The sequence below is a fragment of the Amphiprion ocellaris genome, chromosome 15 (assembly GCF_022539595.1).
Source record: "Amphiprion ocellaris isolate individual 3 ecotype Okinawa chromosome 15, ASM2253959v1, whole genome shotgun sequence".
Taxonomy (NCBI): domain Eukaryota; kingdom Metazoa; phylum Chordata; class Actinopteri; family Pomacentridae; genus Amphiprion; species Amphiprion ocellaris.
Genome location: NC_072780.1, coordinates 22,434,855 through 22,456,653, shown reverse-complemented (window position 1 = coordinate 22,456,653; position 21,799 = coordinate 22,434,855). Strand labels below are relative to the sequence as shown.

The 21,799-nt window shown below is 38.3% G+C and overlaps 1 protein-coding gene across 3 annotated transcripts in view; it reads right to left on the bottom strand.

The window, feature by feature from the left end:
* ptprua (protein tyrosine phosphatase receptor type Ua) overlaps positions 1-21,799 on the bottom strand; it is a 158,608-nt gene that overhangs the window by 84,478 nt on the left and 52,331 nt on the right. For all 3 annotated transcript variants that reach the window (XM_055018039.1, XM_055018040.1, XM_055018041.1), the window contains exon 3: positions 6,876-6,957. In XM_055018039.1, coding sequence (XP_054874014.1) covers positions 6,876-6,957 — 82 coding nt within the window. The remainder of the gene's footprint in view (positions 1-6,875; positions 6,958-21,799) is intronic.

Genomic DNA, 21,799 nt, shown 5'->3' with positions numbered 1-21,799 from the left:
TGGAAGTACATTGAATAATTTCACCTCCACTAATGCTGTGCATGACACTAAATAACCTATTGAGATGGGTAATTTTTTGAGGATTACACACTTTCTGTTAAAAAAAAAACAAACAAAAACATAGTTTTTTCAGCAACATTAAATAATTTCACAGTGAAGAAAATGTGATGGATCCTGGTTTTGTGAAACATCAACAATACTGTGGGTTACTGTTCTAATAATACAATTATAGTTCGATAAAATGAGATGAGGTGAAATATTAAAAGGCTGCGGCTAAATGTACAGCGAGGTTAATGCTACCAAATGACTCTCTTGCTATGTGTGTGCCTAAATACAGACATGTAGAATCAATGTGAGTGCTGTTGAAATGCATGTGCATTGCGCTGTCAAATTATATTCCCCTAAGTCACACCAATCTCTGCTGATATAAGAAAATCGCATTACATTTGTTTACAGTAATGTTAGCAACACCATATGGCAGTCTGAAAGCTGGTAATACATCCACATTGTCACAAATTATAGTGATGCACTGTATTTTCAGGTCTTGTTTTTAAGCTACCATATGGAGTTTATTGTAAACAAACACAGTTACATTTAGATTCAGTGTTTTCCTAACAAAGTTCTAGATGCATTTCCTTCTCTTTAGGACAATCAAGTGACATTTAGTTTGGAATACATTGAATTCAACATAAGGTGAGTTTCCACTCACTTATATTTGCATACATTTTTAATTTGCGGATAGAAAAGCTTGTGTAGAGGTACAGGAATAAAAACAAACAAAAAAACCCCACATCAAAATATTGCCATAACTTATACGTGGCTGGGGTGCAAAAGTTGTACACTATTTACCAGAGCAACAGAAAAAATGGAAAGAATTACTGGTTTTTCACCTTTCTGATGGTCCATTAAATAATCATGTGACATGTAGCGAGATATTTGAAATGATGAACCTGCTTCAGTATTTCTTGGCCTAATTCTATGTCACAGCTTGTGATGACATTTTTCTTTGTAACTACTATTACTCCTGTTTTCATTTTGTTTAAAGATAGACCAAGATTTGCTCTCTGTATTAATTACTCCGCCAAGGAATGGTGTAGTTATGTGATGATCGGCGTACGTTTGTCTGTGAATCTGTCTGTCCCTGTCAAATATTATTCAAAAACGGACTAAACGGATTTGGATGAAATTTTCAAGGAAAGTCAGAAATGACACAAGGACCAACTCATTAAATTTTCATAGTGATGCGGCTTATAATCTGGATCCACAGATTTTTTAAGGATTTCCCATTGCTAGATATAGCAGCCGGCACGGTGTTGCTGTCACCATGATGTGAACACTGTGTCAGTTAGGCCTACTTGCTGACGATCACGATTGCGATCCTACTACAAATTGACTGAGATTTATCCGTTGGAAATCATACAAGGAACAATTAATTAAACTGTGGGCTGTTTCTGAGTCCCATCAATTCCTGCCGCCCGCTACATGTCACGCAATGTAGCAAACCCCAGCCAGACAATGGTGAAGCTCCTGATGTTTCACAAAGCTTTTATTTACGTTCAGCAGTCAGCCTTATATTGAAAACAAATTCACCTGTCTGTCCTTCACTCCTTTCTTCAGGAAACACCATAAGTCCTTGTCCTCATTGCAGCTAGCTGCTTCTAAGTTTATACACATCCTTTGCTAGACAGCAACAGTGTAACCGTTTTCTTTCATCTTCATGTGAATTTTCGGACTTTTCGGCAGCGTCTGCGTCATGTCAAGAAACTGCTTATTAGATAAACACTTCCTGTGCCACTGGAACGATGACAAAATAAAAGCCCGTAACATTAAAAATAAGCCTTCAAAATAAACGCATGAAGGGAATGGTTATTTTAACACTAGCAAAAAAAAAAGGCATGCCAAAAGTGATGAACTGATCAACAGACCTTTATAAGAGTAATTTACATGCAATTTGGTATCCATACATAACATGCACATGCATAACACATGCCTGTGCTCAGCATAAGGTCATTTTGTATTAAAGATTTCATCCGTCAGAAATGATACGTCTACTGAGCATCTTGGCGAAGTACTGCGGTCTCTGAGTGCTTTTCTTGTTGTAGATACTATGGTTTGCAAGTTTTCTGCAGTGTTCACTATCAGCACTGTGTCATCTGCATAACGTATATTATTTATGTTATAACCTCCAATGGATACTCCCGGCAAGCCCTGTATTTTCTTCCTGTTTCTGCTTTTATGATTTATGGTATTACAAGTTTGTTATACTGTATAAAAGATATTTTTGAGTTTTTTCTCCTTCTAGCCTTTTTGGTTGTCCTGTTTCAATGGAAGTGCGGGATTTTTACTGCCTTTTGCTGACACATTGCGCATTGTTTCTCTGTTACTGCCACCAGCTGTTGTCAAAAAGGATGAAAAAGTGGGAACAAACACACTCAGTTTTCAGCTTATTAGGTATATTTACCCAAAACAAATGTAGTCCAATTAAATAACTTTCTCATCATTTTGGAGGCTGGAGTTTGTGGTGCTGCTGTGTTGTACAATGGAGGATTTTTTCTGTTAATTGGCTAGTCCATTCATATCAGTGACAAAAAGCAAAACTCCAGTAATACCTCATTGCGTTATACAATATAGTTGTCCTACATTCTCCAAAAGGAGTATACAGTGGAATTAACAAACCAAAGCTGAAAGTCATAATGTTTGTGAAGGGAGGATTTGTATGACTGTGTGTACCGTTGCACCAATTCTGTGGAGAGCTAGCAGACCTCCTTGAATGGTCAAAATCACGAAAAAAAGCACCTGGTTTTGATTCATTCATTTTTTAGTATTGATTTTTTTTTGAGCGTCCCCAATCCTTATCATTTTCAGAATTACATATACTGCATGTATACTTTGCTCTGTTTGTTTCTTTTCTTGTATTAGAGGCTGACTTTCTGTCAGATTCATACTTCTGGTTTTGATCTTCTGCTGCTTTGTGGCCAGATGGTTGTCATTTTCAGCTCTGTGCTGATCAATAAGCAAGGAGCAGCACACAATCAAAGAGGCTATATGTGTATGTTTCACATAAACACACAGTCTCACATTAAGATTTGTGTCACTGCAGTGCAGGGGAAAAGCCCTGCTCCGAAAATAATGAGCACAGTTTCCCTAAAATATAGTGCCATGCTTTAAATTACTGTGCCAATATAAGACTTTTGTAACTGTGAGTGTGTATCAGACTGATTACAATTTTTTGGACCAACAACAATAGCTAATGCAGGGGTGTTACTAATAAGATTAACAATGGCTCTGTTCTATTCCCATTGTGTCAGTGAGCTATGACAGTGAGTCACCATTAACAGTCACAAGACCCTGAAAATGAAGTGACTAAATGGAATTCAGCCATCATTAATTTGATTATTTACACATGTGCTTTGTCTGCTGTGACAGGTCAAAACTTCCTCAGTGAAACTGGCCTGCTGTTAGGAATGCTAAAATGTGTCTTGTTTTAACAGCAGAACAATTAAGCGCCAAGTTTGAAGGAGTACTTGGCAAGTTCGCTAATGTCTTTCTACGGTATATGTCAAGCTCCACATTTATTACTTTAACTGAAGTGTCTGGCATTTGCTGATTTTAACAAGTCGACTGCAATAATAAAGTACTTCTAACTCTTCAACATTTGCATTAAATTAAAAGTTGGCACATTGTATGTCATTATAAATGGACACGTCAGTTAGGACAAAGGTTTAACTGAAACATATAGTACAATACATTAAACTCTTTACAGTAATTAGATACTACAGTAAAACCACTGACAGCCAAAGTGAATAACATTGATCATCTTGTTATAGTACAATGTTCTGCCGGGAAATTTTGGGTTCTGGCATTTATGTGGATGTTACTTTGACAGGTACCATCCACCTAAACAAATGGTGGGTTCCAATATCCACACTTTGATACTATCCAGTATGCCAGAAAAAGATTTAGTGTCCCAGTATATAGAATGTAAAATACAGTTTGCCAGAAATGCCAGGATGTCCCACTACATCCATTCACATTTTGCAGCATGCAGGCTAGCCTGCTTCTTCACAGAGGAGGATGTGGCCCACATGTCACAGTGTCTCACTCGCCAACTTCGTTTTTTGAAACTCGATGAAACAGCTGTGTGTGAACTCAAGTTACACTATAGCTGCAAGTCAATACAGCAACCTGCAATTTTGAGGCAATACCGCTCTAAAACACCACAAATACTCTGCTTTATTATGGATTTCGATGTAAAAAATATTGTATGTGTAGTACTGTTCCTCTGGGACCAAAGCTGAGGATAATTCTGTTGCAATTAGTTCTACACTGGCTGACCAGAAAAAAACTGTATGAACCGGCAATAGCAATATCAAACAGCAAAACCTCTCAATGACTTGTTTAAATAATAACCATATGGGTGAAATAAGGGCTAAATGAATGGCCACTAGCATTTGAAGTTTAAAATGAGATTTTAACTGCTTTTATTCAAATATTTGCAAAAGACATGACATGCTAAAGCTAGCTAGCAGTCATAGCTGCTAGTGTTTTGCCCTGAGAAAGCATAAAATTTTCATTTTTTGATGTTTTCATATATGAACGACGAAATTATTATAACTGAGGAAAGATTTTTTTTGTAATTAATTTAGCATTTGAAGCCCAAAATCAAATGTTGATGTTGTTATTCAATTTCTAGCTAAGATTTTTTTCGTGCTAGCTTGCTATCAAAAATACAGTAGTTACACTTTGTAAAAATGTCTACTTAATACCTAATGTGAACATGTTTACTGATATTCATTAGCATTTAATTTTCCCAACTGTCTGTTTTTCTTCCCTCTAAATAGGTTGAAAAAAAAACAAAACAAAAAGACTGGCTTTAGAAAAGCAAAGAGTGGCTAGTTGTTTACCACGCTAACAGCAACAAAAAGGCATTTGCATATAGTTGTGTGTTACACTGAACACATATTAAACTATGTGCAAGCTATCATAAGAAAATCAGCAACTTCTAGCATTTTTGCCTAAACAAGCATGCATTTTTTTTTTGTTTCTATACAGAAAGACTTTAAATTATGAGACTGGGCAATATAAAAATACACTGTAAGCAAACTTTCATAAATGAGCCAACAACATTGTACAGACAGATAAAAGAAGCAAAATAAAGTAGACATGCTATGGAAGTTGAAAGTGGTGCCAGTCAGGGTATTTGCATGCATACATTTTCAGCTCATCTCTGAAAGACCAGTGTTCACAGCCTCAATTATAGAAGAAGTCATTTGAGGATGAGGCAGTTGCATTAATCGTAACTGAGAAAATGTAATTTAAAATGTAAAAGCCCAGCAGTGTGGATATGTGACCTGTCAAGCCTTAATTAATACCGTTAAACATAAATGGAGGCAAGGTAAATCAGTCTCAAATGTATTCCGCCTGCTTGAAATGTTGGTTCTTTAAATTAGTAATGCAGCCTCTTATTCGTGATGCAGGAGAGATTGGTCTTGACTGAAACACGTGTTTAGAATAAAGACATGGACTTCAGAGAAAAACAACATAAATGTCAGTGGGAATGCAAACTGAGCAACGGTTGCCTTTGAGGTGAATCTTTTCTAAATGGGTAGACCATTATTCTCATTGCCCGCAGGGAAATTTTTGCCCGTTAAATGTTTACTCACATCTTTGTGTGAGTTTGTGTGTTTACTCAGTAAGAGTAACTGCTCTTGTAGCTCCACTGGCTAGTTCAAACGTACACATGGTTGTGCATATTATGCATTGACCTGTTCTTGGCTTTTGCTCATTTATCAGTATGTGAGTGTGTATAAGCTTTATTGGGTATGCAACCATTGCATTTTATGATGCCTGAGATTAGGGTACAATAACATATAGCATCAAGTGGTAACTTTCAATTGAGTTTGTTTTAAAAAAAAAAAAAAAAGAAGAATTTCGATGCTGTTTTTAAATGAAGCTATTTTAGTCGGTCTGCTTCCAAGTAAGGATTTAATGATTTATAACATCTGGTCTTCTGGATATTCCAGTGATGACAGAAAAGGATATTTGAATTTCATGTGCTCATAAACTCTTATCATATTTTAAAAATGGATCTTAGTACTGAAATACGGAAAATTTACATTTTTGAACAACACTACCAGTGTGAGTGTTTTTGAACTGAAGCTGCAGATATCTGATGTTTAACTGCATTCTTTAAAGCTGTATGACTTGCTGCCCATAGGTGGGCAAACAAGCTACAAACTACAACACCCAACATTGGACACATTAAACAGCTTTTACAGCTAACGTGTAGCCATTCAAACTTCCTGTTTACAAGCTAGTTTTTGTCTGTAGTGTCTAATGGTGCTAATCATCTTCCAGCATTGATGTAAAAGAATAGGGTCTGTTATGATGGGTCCAGCATCTACACACAGACTATGTACCAAAAGACTGTAGGGGGTGTAATGGTAAATTTAACAGAACATAATGCCCAGCAACACATATAAAACTCTAACTCCCTGATGTCCCAATGATGCCAAAGAAAAAACTCCCAGAGGATCAAAGTACAACCACTAGCTGTCCTTTTCCTGCCTGGAACATCACATTAGCTTTAAAAGCACCCGACTGGGAGCATAACGATCAGAGGAAAAGGTCAGCCATTCTGCCAGGACAAAAGAGACGCCTCCTGCTGCGTTATTGTGGCTCTGACACTCGGACAGGTACCAGGTATATGTGCTTCGGTTGCCTCCCTGTCAGTAGAAGTGCGTCATAGTCTTCAATCACCTCTGTGGAACTGTCGAGCTTTGTGGCCTGGGCTTCGATTGTTCAGCTGGACCCTTTCCTCAGGCTCAGTAAAGGTCAGCAGGTAGGTTATGAGCAGTGCAGAAGAAGGTACTTACAGCAGGGGTAATTGAGCAGCACAATGTCGTCTAAGGCAATGTAGCCCTGTCGCTCCTCGGAAATGGTTGCTTCAAAGATGACCTGTGGAGACAATGGATAAATTAAATGACTACAGACCATTACATCTTGAGTGGCAAGTAGACTGATAGAGTGGGAAATTAAAGGAACAGAGTCCAAAGGCCTGTCAAGAACAGAAAAGCACAGATCCTACAGGTAATGCCACTGTACATTTAAAAAGAAAGTTAATTGTAAAGTTGTATCCTGGGTTAAACCCTAATCAGGAATGTCTTTAATTGTACTGTATGGTATTTCTTCAAACAGCAATTTAATGACAGTTATATTAGAACCACCACTTATTAACAGAACCTTTTCAGCTCTTTAAAAAAAAAAAAAAAGAAGGAAATGTCTGGATTTAGTACATCAGAGCCAAAAAACAAGAGCTTTCTCAAGCCACTTTCCTTTTATATTTTTTACTTAAAGGTCACATGGATCATACACAGTGGCAACTATCAGAAGAGGAAAAGATACCAGTTTCTGCACAAACACTGCCGCCTGTACACTTCTGAATACAAGGCAGCACTAGACAGTTGTGTGCAGTATCTCAGATATACTGTATACTTCCACCCATATTCCCAAGGACAGTCAATGGTATACAGGAAAAAAAAATGCAATCAAGCGACAGCCTACCATGGCTTGAGCTGAAAAATGAAGCTATAATGGAAGTTTTAGAAGTTGCAGTTCCAAGAATGTATGGGTCACGTCAATCCCAGTAGACCCCATATTAAATTTAATAAGCATGTTTACAGCCTGGTACAAAAAACAGTGTTGGCCTCTAAAGCTAACTCCCCCATTCATGACAACTGTAGAGGCAGTACATTTTTATACAACACACCTGTTTAAATTATATTCAGGCTTAAAATTACTCAGAAATACAGGCACGGCTGCTTTGAGTGACAGATGGGTACCATCAATGGATACTCACTGCCAAGAGGGCGATAGCTGGAGCCACCATACCATGCTTTAAACCGCTGTTTAGGAAATGTATGGGTGTAGTGATCGAGGGGTTCGTCCATCTTTTCCATACAGTCCCTTGCAAAAGTACATTCAGGTGCAATGCCATGATCACCACCAGATGTGTCTTCAAAAAAATCTGAGAAAGTGGCGCTGAGTATAAGTTGGAAAACTGACCTTCAAACAATCCTCAATCAGACCACTGATGTCACATCTAGCTGTCTATATCTTTAAATGGAATCTACACTTGCAATCCAAATTTCTGGTGATCACACCAATCACTTGTCTAAATACTAGTTTAGTTTCTATCTACTGTCTGTTGACAACAAACCAGAACTTAACCAAACTCCTAAGCATAATCACTTTGTACTTAAAGATTTAGATAATTCATAAAACTGACAGAGCCTACCAAAGATCACCGAAAGGCCATAAAATGCCAACAAGTACAATTATGGTTATTTTGTTACATTGTCTATTTAAAAAATATCCCACAGTAGAACTTGAGGAGAAACTCCTATTTAATGTCAAAGTGTTTTGATGCAGAGAATATTTTTCAAAATCCCAGTAATGATCCTTGAATCAAGACTGGTACAAGTGCAGATACACAGTAAAGTATGCCACCTATAATGATATGTCATTTTAATAAATACAGAGGTTTAGCTCCGAGTTTTGTCCCAGCATGCATTTTTGAAAGAAAAGTAGATCTTTCAATGAAGATAGCATTAAATGAATCAGAAATCCAGTCTAGACATTGTTAATGTGTTACATGAATATTCTAGCTGGAAACGACTGACTGTTAATGGAATAACTACATAGGAGTACAGAGGCCCATTTCCAGCAACCATCACTCCTGTGTTCTGATGCTACATTGTTTTAGCTAATGGTGTTGAAAGGCTAATTGATGATTAGAAAACACTTGTGTAATTATGTTAGCACATGAATCAAAGTGTGAGTTTTCATGGAAAACATGAAATTGTCTGGGTGACCCCAAACATTTGAATGGTAGTGTACATTTAGTATTGTATCTTTCCAGACGTGATGTGCAGAGCAATGTGAAAAATGTCTTGTTTGCAGAGCTTATAAAAAGGTAAATATCAAAGTATCTATAGTACGTAGAGACGTTTTTTTTTGGTTTTTTTTTTTTTCATTTCTAGTACTGGTAACACCTGTGGGCATTTGGAAAAAGTGTCATACATGTTGATTCCCTTTGTATGGCATTATACTTTTGTTACACTGTACAGGTGTTTGAGTTCTCTCAATTTCTAGCCATGGTTGTCCTGTTTCCACTGAGGTGCAGAGGGTAAATCATTGAACTTGTAAATGATGTGCATCACCTCCAAGTGACCTCCGCTGTTTTAAACAGATGAGTATGTACAAAAACTCTAGATTTGGATGGCGGCAGTTGAGATAACGACTAGCCTGAAAAGCTGTTACAGATGAAGGATTTGTAAATGTGTAAATGTAAATTCTAAAAAAAAAATCAAAGGAATCTCCAAAACCATACTATGTGGATCAAATAAGCCCAGGTGTTCACGGTTCTAGGGCTGTTTGATTAAATTTGTTTTAAATGTACGAGATTCTACCATATCAAGTCTTCCATTGCATCATACATGAATAAATCCCTCTCTGCTCTGTCAACTGCCCCTTCTATTAAATCCATACGGCAGCTGCAGGAGTCCTTAAACACAGCCTAAATATTCACTCACTCATCTAAATGAGATGGGCGCATGCAGAGACTCAAAGCGAATCGGGAGGCCTCCCAGTGTGCACCAAAGTCATTCCGGGTTTCCGAGTAGTAATTACAGTCAGCAAAACCCATATCATTCCCTCTACAAGCAACTCTTCACTTCATACCGCAGCACAACAAACTCTGAACTTGATGGTTGAGTGCATTAACAGTTGGTGAGATGAAAGCTGTAACTGTACATTGAATCAGATATGAGCGTACACTACCGTTCAAGTTTGGGGCTGCTTAGATATCCTTATTTCTGAAGGAAAAGCAGTATTTTTCAATGAAGATAACATTAAGTTGATCAGAAATACAGTCGAGACATTGTTAATGTAGTAAATGACTATTCTAACTGGAAACGGTGGATTCTTAATGGAATATCTACAGAAGGGTATAGAGGCCCATTTCCAGCAACCATCACTCCCGTGTTCTAATGCTACATTGTGTTAGCGAATCATGTTGAAAGGCTAATTGATGAATAGAAAACCCTTGTGCAATTATGTTAGCACATGAATAAAAGTGTGAGTTTTCATGGAAAACATGAAATTGTCTGGGTGACACCAAACTTTTGAATGGTAATGTAGCTAGTTTTGTTTTCCCACCTTCAGCCCTACCGCTTCCTCCATCTGATTGACTAGATCTTAGATCTGCTGCCTTCCAAAGTTCAGAGAGTGACATGCTGATGGTTCACATCATAAGGAATCAAACCAAACTTTTGAACAGTAGAGTATGTGTTGCTGTCCCAGTGAGCTTCACCCACCCTTACTACTGCAAGCTGTCTATGCCAGAGCCCAGTGGAAGTCAGACTGTGGCCGCACACTCAGATGAGCAATAGATTGCAATGTTGACAATACATTAGGCTTTAAGTGCCTCAGGCCAATCAATACCACAAAAGGCCTTGGCAGATGGATACAGACTAAACCTTTCTTTCCACTAATTTATTTTTATTTTTTATTCCTATGCCGGGCCATTAAAGACATCTGACCGATTAACTCTTCAATTCAGCACGCGTCAAAGCACACACCACCATTGATTCACTCAGCTCTGCGCTTTGAGCCATCATTAAGCTCCTCTGTGTCTGCCCTCATATAAAGAAAAGCGTGTTTGACTGTCTGTGCCAGACACTGAGGAACAACCTTGGTGTCCAATAGCTGCTCATATGCAAACATGAGCTATAAAACAAATGGCTACAGTAGAATCCCACACAGTTTGTAAATACCTGCAGATGAGACTACTTACTTGATGCAGGAAGCACAGAGAATAATTTGAGTGGAAGAAACTTTGGTAGCTCAACATACTACAGTGTAAAAAAGCACACTCATAAGTAGACCAACAACAATGAAGATAATAAGTAAATAACACACACATATAATGACAAAATGCACTGTAAATACCAGCATCAAACCCAAGGACAGAAGCTAAAACAGAAATCTGCTGCTGGGTGTACTGAAAAATAGAACACCGTTATAACTCTCCTAGAGTCACACAAAACTAATGAAGATACTGAAGTATGCAATTTGTTGCCATGATTGTGGCACCTGATCACAGAATTTGGAGACTTTTCCTGTTGTGTACAAACATGGCATGGTTATGTACATGCAACAGGTGAGAGCAGTAATGGCCATGAGTCAGGATTCCACATGACCTCACATGACCAACATGTTTGTGATCACAGGCGAGTACGCATTAGCAATTTCACCATAGATCTCAGTCAGCCCGGAATTATTCTTCAAAGAGAATTTCGACGTCAGTCTTTGACTACGATGTCTGTTGTGACTCTATGGGCCATGCTAAAGCTGCACTCTTCATTTCAGTTGTAGAAGTTTGGGAAACGAAGAGTCGGACAAAACAATTTGTGGACACAATTTAGCTGGACTATTAGACCAAACTCTCTGCATCTTTCCAAAGAAAGACAATTTTCCCAAGAATACCTGGACAGTGTTGCTGCTATTCACGTCAAGCTTGGAAAATTTCCATGTGTCCACAAATGAGTAATTCCAACTGTGGGACTAATGAATCAGTGGCTTGAGATGATGTTTCAAATCCCTAAAATCTTCTGGAAGATCAAGACCAGGTGGACCAAACACTCAACTCTCCATGTGGCCAGTAAACATTAATAAAGTCCAAAAAAAACACTCCAGCCAGCTAATTTCTCTTCTTACTCCCAGAAGAGTAAAAAAATCATATGTTTAAAACGATTCAGGTAAAAACTAACTTTATTTGGAAAGCTGGAGGACACTCATGCCCCCTTTCTGGTTATGTTATACTTTATGGTAGTGATACTGTATGTGAATCAGAAGGTTAAAACTAAAACCAACATGAATTATTAGATGATTTTTTTTAACTTCAACACTTATATGGCAATATCGATTTATATTTAGTTGTGCTTTTGTATTTGCATGTTTGTTAGTTTCTGCATGTGGTGGTGTTTTGACTGAATTCGTTGCTGTTGTTTCTTCGTGTCCTTTCAATTTCTGTACGCCCATTTGTATCTACACTACCAGTCAAAAGTTTAAACGCACCTTCTCATTCTATGCTTTTTATTTTATATTATTATTTTCTACATTGTAGATTAATATTGAAGATTAACACTTTTCTGTTTACAACATAATTCCATATGTATTCTTTAATAGTTTTGATGTCTTCAGTATTAATCTACAATGTAGAATAAGGAAATAAAAACCATTGAATAAGAAGGTGTGTCTTCTGTATATATAATATAATATAATATAATATAATATAATATAATATAATATAATATAATATAATATAATATAATATAATATAATATAATATAATATAATATAATATAATATAATATAATATAATATGTTGAGGAAAAAAACACGCAGGAAGAGACAATGGACAGTGAAGGAACACATAGTATAGCAGGAGGAGATAGAGAAGGGTGGAAGCTTAAGCCACACTGATATTCTTTGTCATGACGAGGCCTGATAGCATCTTTAATATTTGATAGTAAAGTTTCACCCTTTTCCAATACTCACACAAGTAGGCATGAAGCAAAATCTATTTCTGCAAACAATATAAGAGATGGATTTGTCCAATTGAGGCTATCGAGTCCAAGGTGATGTCATTCTCCAGCCTTCTCTCAGCCTCTCTCAGGCTTTTGTTGTGACAAAAATGGGCAACAAAAAAAGGGCCTGTAGCACTGCAAAGGCACAATCTGTGAAGTGTGAATAAAGGTTTGCTTTACTGCAAGCGGCAGGGTGCCATTTCTCAGGAAGGGGCATTGTGTCATCGTCAGCAAACAAAGGAAATGGCTCAAGAAACAAATCAGAGGAAAGGCTCTGCAGCAAGTGTAGCAAGCAACTGTAGACAGTTAGGGAGACGGATGCAGATGGATGGTTGGAGTTGATGTAAAAAGCATGCAAGAATTTTAATATGCACCTCCTGCGGCATCATGTTTGGCTCATAAAATTCAATACTGGAGAGTTGATGGCGTAGAGTAACAAAATCCATACTGCATCCTAGGAGGCCTTGTAGTGAATGCATAAAATCAAGAGAGGAAGCTGTAAACTGGATTGCAATTAAAAAAAACAAGATTTGCACAATAATTCATATTTTTAGCTTTTAGTTTTCATTACAGCACTGCAGAAAATATTTATGTGTGCACACTAATGATTACGCTCTCAATTGATGCGTGGATGCCATCAGTCTTCAAGAGCAGTTTAATTAATTCAACCACTTACATGCACATTCAGTTGTTTGAGGAATACACTGAACAAAAATGAGACCTACAGTATTGGTCCACATGGGCTTTGTGGCAGTAAAACACACATATACTATCATTCAAAAGTTTGAGGTCACTCAGGCAATCATGTTTTCCATGAAAACTCCCACTTTTATTCATGTGCTAAAATAATTGCACAAGGGTTTTCTAATCATCAATTAACCTTTCAACACCATTATCTAACACAATGTAGCATGAGAACACAGGAGTGATGGTTGCTGGAAATGGGCCTCTGTACCTCTATGTAGTTATTCCATTAACAATCAGTCGTTTCCAGCTAGAACATTCATGTAACACATTAACAATGTCTAGACTGGATTTCTGATTCAATTAGTGTTATCTTCATTGAAAAAAAAACTCATTAAAAAATAAGGACATTTCTAAGTAACCCCAAACTTTTGAACAGTAGTGTATATGAGGAGCATATACACTATTGCCACCTTCTTTGTGTAGGCTGAAGAAATACAGCAAGGCATGCAGCAGCTTCAGTGCAGTGTCCGCGTGAGGACAAGACAGCATATGCGGAAGGCTTTCTTTCTGTTTCTGCATGTGTGTGCATTCAAAAAAGCATTTATACAGCTAGTTAGGGACTCGCCTTGACAAAACCAATTTCCCACGTAGTGGATCATCACATTTTATTGGAAAAAATTGTTTTACAGTTAAGTCTTCAGAAGATGAAACTCTATGAAATATAATTCTGGCAAAGAAATTCTAAATCCATTATACACTTAGTTCTTAGTGGACCTGAAAGTTGTCACATTAAAGTGTGAGCACTCCACAGAAGTTTAGTCTAAACATCTACTCACTGACAAAAACACAACAAGACAAAAATGGACTTTTCTTGCAGATGCATTTTTTATTTATTTACTTTTTTTACACTAGCCACAGTGATTCACTGTGTCAGTGTGTAGTAGCAGCAGTATGAGGTTCTGTCTCCCACAATCATAACTTTATACAGTTTTTATACACTGGGGAGTGTAAACAGTGAGGGTGTTATCATTGAGATGAAATTATATAGTTTACCAACCACATTAGCTCATAACCTAGGTGAAATAAGATGATGGATTACTAGGCAAAAGCTATAAAATATGTAAGGAAAGGAAAATAAGGTGGATGGGGACTAAATACGAAGATGCACTAGAATTAAGTTTGTAAGATAAAGACAACAATATGGTCTGGAAAAGAACTCAGGAGTATAAAGTAAATTGAAAGGCCAGAAACCAGTTTTTCTAAAAGAACACATCTTTTTACTTGCAGAAACTAAAGTGACAGGGAATGAGTGAACCAGTCTGAACACATTTCTCTTCTGTCCCTTAAATCCCTGACAGTCACAAGTTCAATCTCCAACAGCAAGTCTCTTCACCAAAGTCAAGCAGTGTCACACCGACGCTCACTGCAGCTTCGGTAGAGGGTCACGAACTCAGCCAAATGACACATGCTGATTTAATCATTCTGTCAGCCAGAGCAGGTTTATCTGCTGTTTCAGGTAACAGTGCTACCAAGTCTTTGAATGCCAAGTACAAGCTCAAGCCTACATCCTGTTAAAGTTGCTAGCTGATAATGATGTGCTTTTGAGCTGTATGATCAAAATGTGCGTTGTAACAACAGTGACAAAAAAACTATATATAAAGCAAAAATTCAAACAAGATAACTATTCAAATCAACAGAAATTAGTCAAATAGAATTAAAAGGACAAAGTTATTTCACAGAAAAATAAGTAATAAATAAAAGTAGCAATAACAGTGTAGAAACACTGTCAAACCATACTTAAAATACTCCTAGTCTATTTAAGTGTAATGTACTTTCCACCACTCTTGTTCACTCTGGACAACACTAAGCAGAGAAAGCAGATGTATGAAATAACACTGGACACTATGGGCCGTTACAGGAAAGTAGCTCAGGGCTGCCTAAACAATTGCTAAATTTGTTGTGGAGGAGTTGAGAGGTTCATGTGGTCTTAAAAGTGACTATATCAAGCCATTAAGACAAAATTTTGTTACTTCTCTTCATCGGGAGTTTCGCTAGTTTCACTTAAATGTATCAGATAAAAAGTTGCATGTGGGTGCCCAGATAGCTCAGCTGGCTGAGCGGGAGACCCATAAACAAGGGCTATAGACCCCGATGCAGCAGTGATAGGTTTGAATCCAACTAATGGCCATTCCTCCACTCTTTTCCCCATGCTTCCTGTCTCTCTCTCTCCACTACCCTATACATAATAAAGGCAAAAAGTCAAAAAAAAAAACTTTAAAAAAAAACCTGCCACGAGAGCACAAAACAAAAATGCAAAGTTTAGCTGCGTGAACAAACTCCAAGCATGCTCCCTTCATGACTCATAAAAAGTCTATTATATCCCTCAAGCTCCTTTGACCTCCATCGATCTCACTGCGACCACCATGCAGGTGGTCATTCTGGCGGGATGAGCTTCAGGGTCTCAGAACACCCACAATCCTGTGCCCACCACCGCGTCCATGTAAGCAGTGCACTCCCGGCGGTCTGTTCTTAAGACTGATGGGCTTGACTTCAGAAAGCACACTAATACCAGTGTGGTGACCCTGCCCAGTGGCACCAGGTAAAGGCCCAAGCTGCCTAACAAGCTAGGATATGCAACAAGGTAAATTTTCCCCGATTTTTTTCTCCTTTAAAAAGTGACATCATTCCTGTATCCTTCTTATGAAGGTAAATATATTTATTTCCGTGGTCTATTTCCAAAAATAAGAAATTAAAAATGATCAGTAATAACTGATATTGACTAAACTGAATCATGGTACCATGTCAATTATATCCCTAAGACCCCAGACCGAGTATATCGAGCATTTAGATTTATAGTGTGTTCATGTCATGCTGTTTAAAGGTCGGGGGGGTGGGGGTGGGGGGGGGGGGTGGGGGGGGTGGGGGGGGGGTGTAATGTACCCCTCACTAATTGACACTGTCATAAAACAGTCGGATTATCTCATTTTAAAGGCGTTCTAGACTGCTTCTTTGTTTGTCATTTCACTTGGTCCATCTGTTCACCTATAAGGTTATTATCTATAAGGTTAGTATTACAATAGTTTGTGACTCAAAAGTCAGAATAACTGTTGTTCCCTGTTCCTCTCCCTCGGCCAACATTCCATAAATGTAACTTCATAATCAGTAGGTTATGTAGCTGAATTTGCCTCCATTTGTGCTGCACAATTACTTCCACTAAAATTAGACATAAAGGTCAGTTTGCTCATCATTGGAAACTAACATTCAGCCTGTGAACACAGTTGTGTAATGTCTTTAGGGCTCTTAAGGAGCTTTGTCAAGAAAATAACCCTGATGATTCATCAACTTGAACTGCACTGCTTGAAGAATACAAATTTCTATCAAAAAGTCATGAAGTTCAAAAGACATTATTGGACATGTAAGATCATTTCGTGGTTAAAATCAATCAACTAGATATCTCTGATGTATCATTTAGCCATTTGTTTTTTAAATGTTTGGCTGTGAGTCCCCTGAATGTCATGGCAATACAATTCTAAGCCACTGGGGTGTCTCTTTAATGATTAATTCAGATTCAGGTTGGACAACATGCCAAAACTTTGATATACACTACTGTTCAAAAGTTTGGGGTCACTCATAAATGTCCTTATTTTTGAAAAAAAAAAAAAAAGCATTTTTTTTTCAATGAAGATAGCATTAAATTAATCAGAAATACAGTCTAGACATTGTTAATGTGGTAAATGACTATTCTAGCTGGAAACGGCTGATTTTTAATGGAATATCTACATAGGGGTACAGAGGAACTTTTCCAGCAACCATCACTCCTGTGTTCTAATGCTACATTGTGATAGCAAATTGTGTTGAAAGGCTGATATATGATTAGAAAATCATTGGGCAATTATGTTAGCACATGAATCAAAGTTTGATTTTTCATGGAAAACATGAAATTCCCTATGTGACCCCAAACTTTTGAATGGTAGTGTATTTTCTTATATGGCTGTAACTGCAGCTCACACATTTGGGCTTCACTGTCTCTGCACAGATCAGTATCTTATCTAGGGGGCCTTTCTACGCCGCCATCACTAAACTGTTGGATGAACTGGAACATATTCTAATTTATAGCACAAAACATGCAATCATAATATCAACAATGGACATCTGGAATCCAGAACTTTGGGCAGTGAAATTAAGAATCTCATATCAGTGAAAACCTAATGCTAAAGGCCAAGAACACCTCTGATCACAGTCCAACAAATCTCTGAAGCAGTCTGTGTCTCCGGAGGGGGTGTTGACACTCCATGATTACTGACCATATTTTTATTTTTTTTATGTAATCTCAGTCACCACTACCACCAGCAGCATCTCCCACACACGCGTTTTTTTCCTCTAAGCCCTCTGAAGTGGTACTCCTCTCCCTGTGTGGAGGAGCGGCTCTGCGGCCTGCAGGGGTTGACCTGTTGGCTGGCAGTGCTGGACAGTGATCGCTATCGAAGGGGCCGGGTGGATGGATGAGTGCAGTCCTGTGGGACCTGCTGAGCTGTGAGTTGTAGTGGTGGAAGGTGGTGAGCCTTCCCGTGGCAACAAAAGGAGGAGGGAACACTAAGAAGAGGCACTGAGGCTCACTTCTGTCCCCCATCGCACAGCAGAGAAACTCACTTTGTTCCTTTAAGCCTCTTCACTCATCTGCACAGATTTACCTGCTTCGTTACCAGCTGCCGATCATCCAAGTTTATAAGACAAATAAAGCAATCTGTCGTGTGTCTACATGTCTGGTGGGAGGACTTTGCAGAGCAGCTCCTTCTCATCACTCAGGCAGCTTGGACATACGTCACCAGGGTGGTAGATTAAATTGCTTATGCAAGCCTGTCCAAATGGTAAACACTGCGGTGCTAAGCAAACTCCCCGTCTGGGGCCGACTTGTGATTGCACACCTCAGCTTTCCCTTCTGAGAGCCCCTCCCCCTGCCTCCACCTCTCCCTCTGCTACAGTGTGTGGCTGGCAAACTTCTAACGTCCATACAGAAGGGAAGAAAATCATTACTTTAAATCAGTTTGGCTGTTTGTGAGAGTCGCTCAGGACAGGAGAGCTGGGGATGGTAAAGCGCAGCTTTACACATTGATCTGAGCAGCCCTCTAATCTCATTAACTGGCTCTTGATTTATTGAGATGGGGCTCAGAGCGCTCCAAGGTTATGGAAGCAAACACCCGCACTGCTCCCCCGCACTGAGGGTCGCATGGAATTGAGGTCAATTGACTGTTCGACGGACCCACGCTCCCACAGTCCCTTACACCAGCCATTGCCTTCTCATTAACAGCAGTTTTGGGCTGGGAGGCTGGAGGGTGGGGGGTGGGGTGTGTGTGGGAGGTGACAGTCTTGGTAGGGAAAAGAGAGCATTAGGGGATAAATTATCAGCCGTAATGAGGTGAGGCAGGGCTGCATCCAGTCATCACAATCTTACAAGCTACACAATGCTGCTAATAATGCAGCCCCGGTGATACAGGCATCAAACTGAGCTATTGATTACACTGCAGCAAACAGGTAAATTGACCAATAAATATAGATACAATCCAAACACGCGCCAACTGTAATTATACACCTATTGAGCCATTGTGATATATGACACAGCTGCAATTTGCTAATCCCTGCATGTGGTTTGAGTAATAGGGAGCATAATAATAATGTTGCCACAGCTGACAGTAGCCATGTTTCAGTAACTGGTGTCCACTGAGCAGCTTAACGGAACAATAGTGCCGAAGTTTTCTAATGAATGGGGGGTGTGGGGTTTTCTAGGCAACACAGCTGGAGTCCGTATCATGACATTTAAAAAAATATATCTATTGCGTACTGATGCATATCATTGTATGTTCAAAATGAGGTTTAAAGACTAAAACTCAGGACAAATAATAGACCGTCCTTACAAAAAAAAGGATTGTTTAAACTGTTGTGGAAGTTCAGTGATGTTGAGAGAATGAGGAAGCAGAGAGACACACTGGAGACTCAGATGACTTACGTTGAGAGTAAGGTTTACTGATGTCAGGAAAAGTGACACCAACAAAGCAGCAGTATATGCAAGCAATGCCAGCATAAGCTCTGAGGATTATCTCTGATCTTCATTGTATGTATTGTACTTGGGAGATGGTCAAATTTAGATTACAGACCAATATGGAGACAACTAGTCTGCTAAGTCACGTCAGGATAGACAATAATCTCCTGCAGTGTCTGCCTGTCTAAAAGCAATTATGACCTTAGAAAGTGGAAAGAGTAATTTTTGCTTCACATTAATTAACTAACTTAGGAAGGAGAGGGAAAAAAACATATCAATGACCAAATACACTAGAATCTCTACTCAACACTGAAGTTCTTGTGACCCTGGCAAGAAATCAACTTTTGCTAAACATATGTGCTGAAAAGGGAGAAAGCAACGTACAGATAAAGTACCACCCAAATATTATCACCATTATTCACTCTTACATTGATTTCTCGATTAGTTATTAATCATTTATTCTGTAAAAAATTAAATATATTGAAAGATGCTCCTCACGATTCCCCAGAGCCCATACTGGTGTCTTATGTGTCTGAGTAGCAAATATATCCATATCATATTGATAAGGAAAATAAGTGAGAAGGGCAATAAAAAAAGATATCAACTGACGAAGCTGTGACCAGAATGTATGATATCATTACATGATAAATTACTAAAACAACAAATTAAACATTAAAAAGAAATATATAAGGCTTTTCTGACTTACAAGTCAGCTTTCAGTTAATATATAACATCAAGGCCACTGACAAGACAGTATGTTTTGAAGGGGTACTGCATGATTATAGCACTCCACTTTAAAAAAATTTAAGGATTTCTAAGAGACAGAGTAAACGTCCCTCATATGGCACAAGTTCAAAAACTCAGAATCTTATGTTTGCCTTAGGTAACTACAGTGTTTTTGAATCTTCCCTGCCTGGTAAATGCCTATGTTACTCAAACATGACCCTTCTAGTTTTTTATTAAAGGCTTTCTCCACACTGTATTGTATATATCTTGCCATTTCTGCATATGTTGTAACTTTTAATGTTGTCTTGTTTTATGTGTACATTTGATTTTATTATATATTGTTGTTATTTCATTACTTAAAGCTTGTTATCAATGTGCCATCCAGTGGCAGCAATTTATATTTTCATCATTTCCCCATGTATGATGACAATAAAGCTATTCTATTGTAGTCTATTCTATTCCATTCTATGCTATTCTGATTAAATGTTCATTCCAATCCAAAACACATTTTCTGACATCACATGGCATGACAAAAGTTCCCTGCAGAAGACAGCTATAGTGTTCATGAAGTGTAAAGTGAGCTTCATACTTGATGATACAATCAATCCTCTGTCAGGTGTCTGTGCCGATGTTAGATAGAAGGAACTGTTCCATATTTTAAAATAAATACAAAATAATTTGAGCATTTGGTTTAGATTACTATGTTTTGAACTTTGGCAAAATATTGTGCATATGCATGTGCATCTGTGGTGTTTATTTGGATCCAATTTACCAATTATCAATCAGGTTTTTATTGTGGCAGAATACTTCAGAGGGAAAGAGTGCATTACAAAGGTGGTGATGATGACATGAGTCCCAGATTACTGCCAAAATCAAAGTAATTATTGCCCCTGACAACTTTAATACATAATTTATACAGTTCTACTAACCTTTTATGTCAGATAGGGAGAGCTGAAGAGACACAGAAAAGGGATAGAGAGGTGGGGGATAACATGCAGCAAGGCGCCCTGCTGTGGAGGCTCATCTTTGGCGCACATTCTACTAGGTGAGCCTGGAGCACCTCTATGTTTTATTAACTTTACTTTTATTCAATGCTTATTTTGTCTGTTTTATATATTATACAGACTAGAACTAAAACCTTATCAGGATTGCATGGTTGCAATGTAATGGGCTGCCAATATGACAAAACAGCTTCAAAAATGTCATCATATATTGATTCCAGTATTGCTGGGCTCTGATTGGTGTATATAAGTACGTGGCATCACAACTGCCAAAAATCTCTTCAGTAAAAATAACACAAATTTTTCTGACTTAAGCATAATCATTTTCCAAAATTCTTTGGCATGTAGAACCCAGTCACTGATAGTAAGAAATGGGTTGTGGAAATACCAAATTTAACTGATTATAGACACTAATAAGCCAAAACATTATGAAGACATTCCAAATTTGCTGTTGTCCTCCTGCCAAAACAGCTCCCAGATTTCTGGACTCTACAAGGTCTCTGAAAGTACTCTGTGATAACTGGCAAAGAGGCATTGGAAGTTGGATGGGTCTTACTCCAGTATATACCCCCACATTGAGTCACTGATCTGCGGCTTGTCTGACCACTGTTGGTAGGTGCTTACCTCTGTTGCCCTGGAGCACCTCACAAGCTGTGTCATTTCAGGGATGCTCCAACCCAACCGTCTTCTCAAAAAAA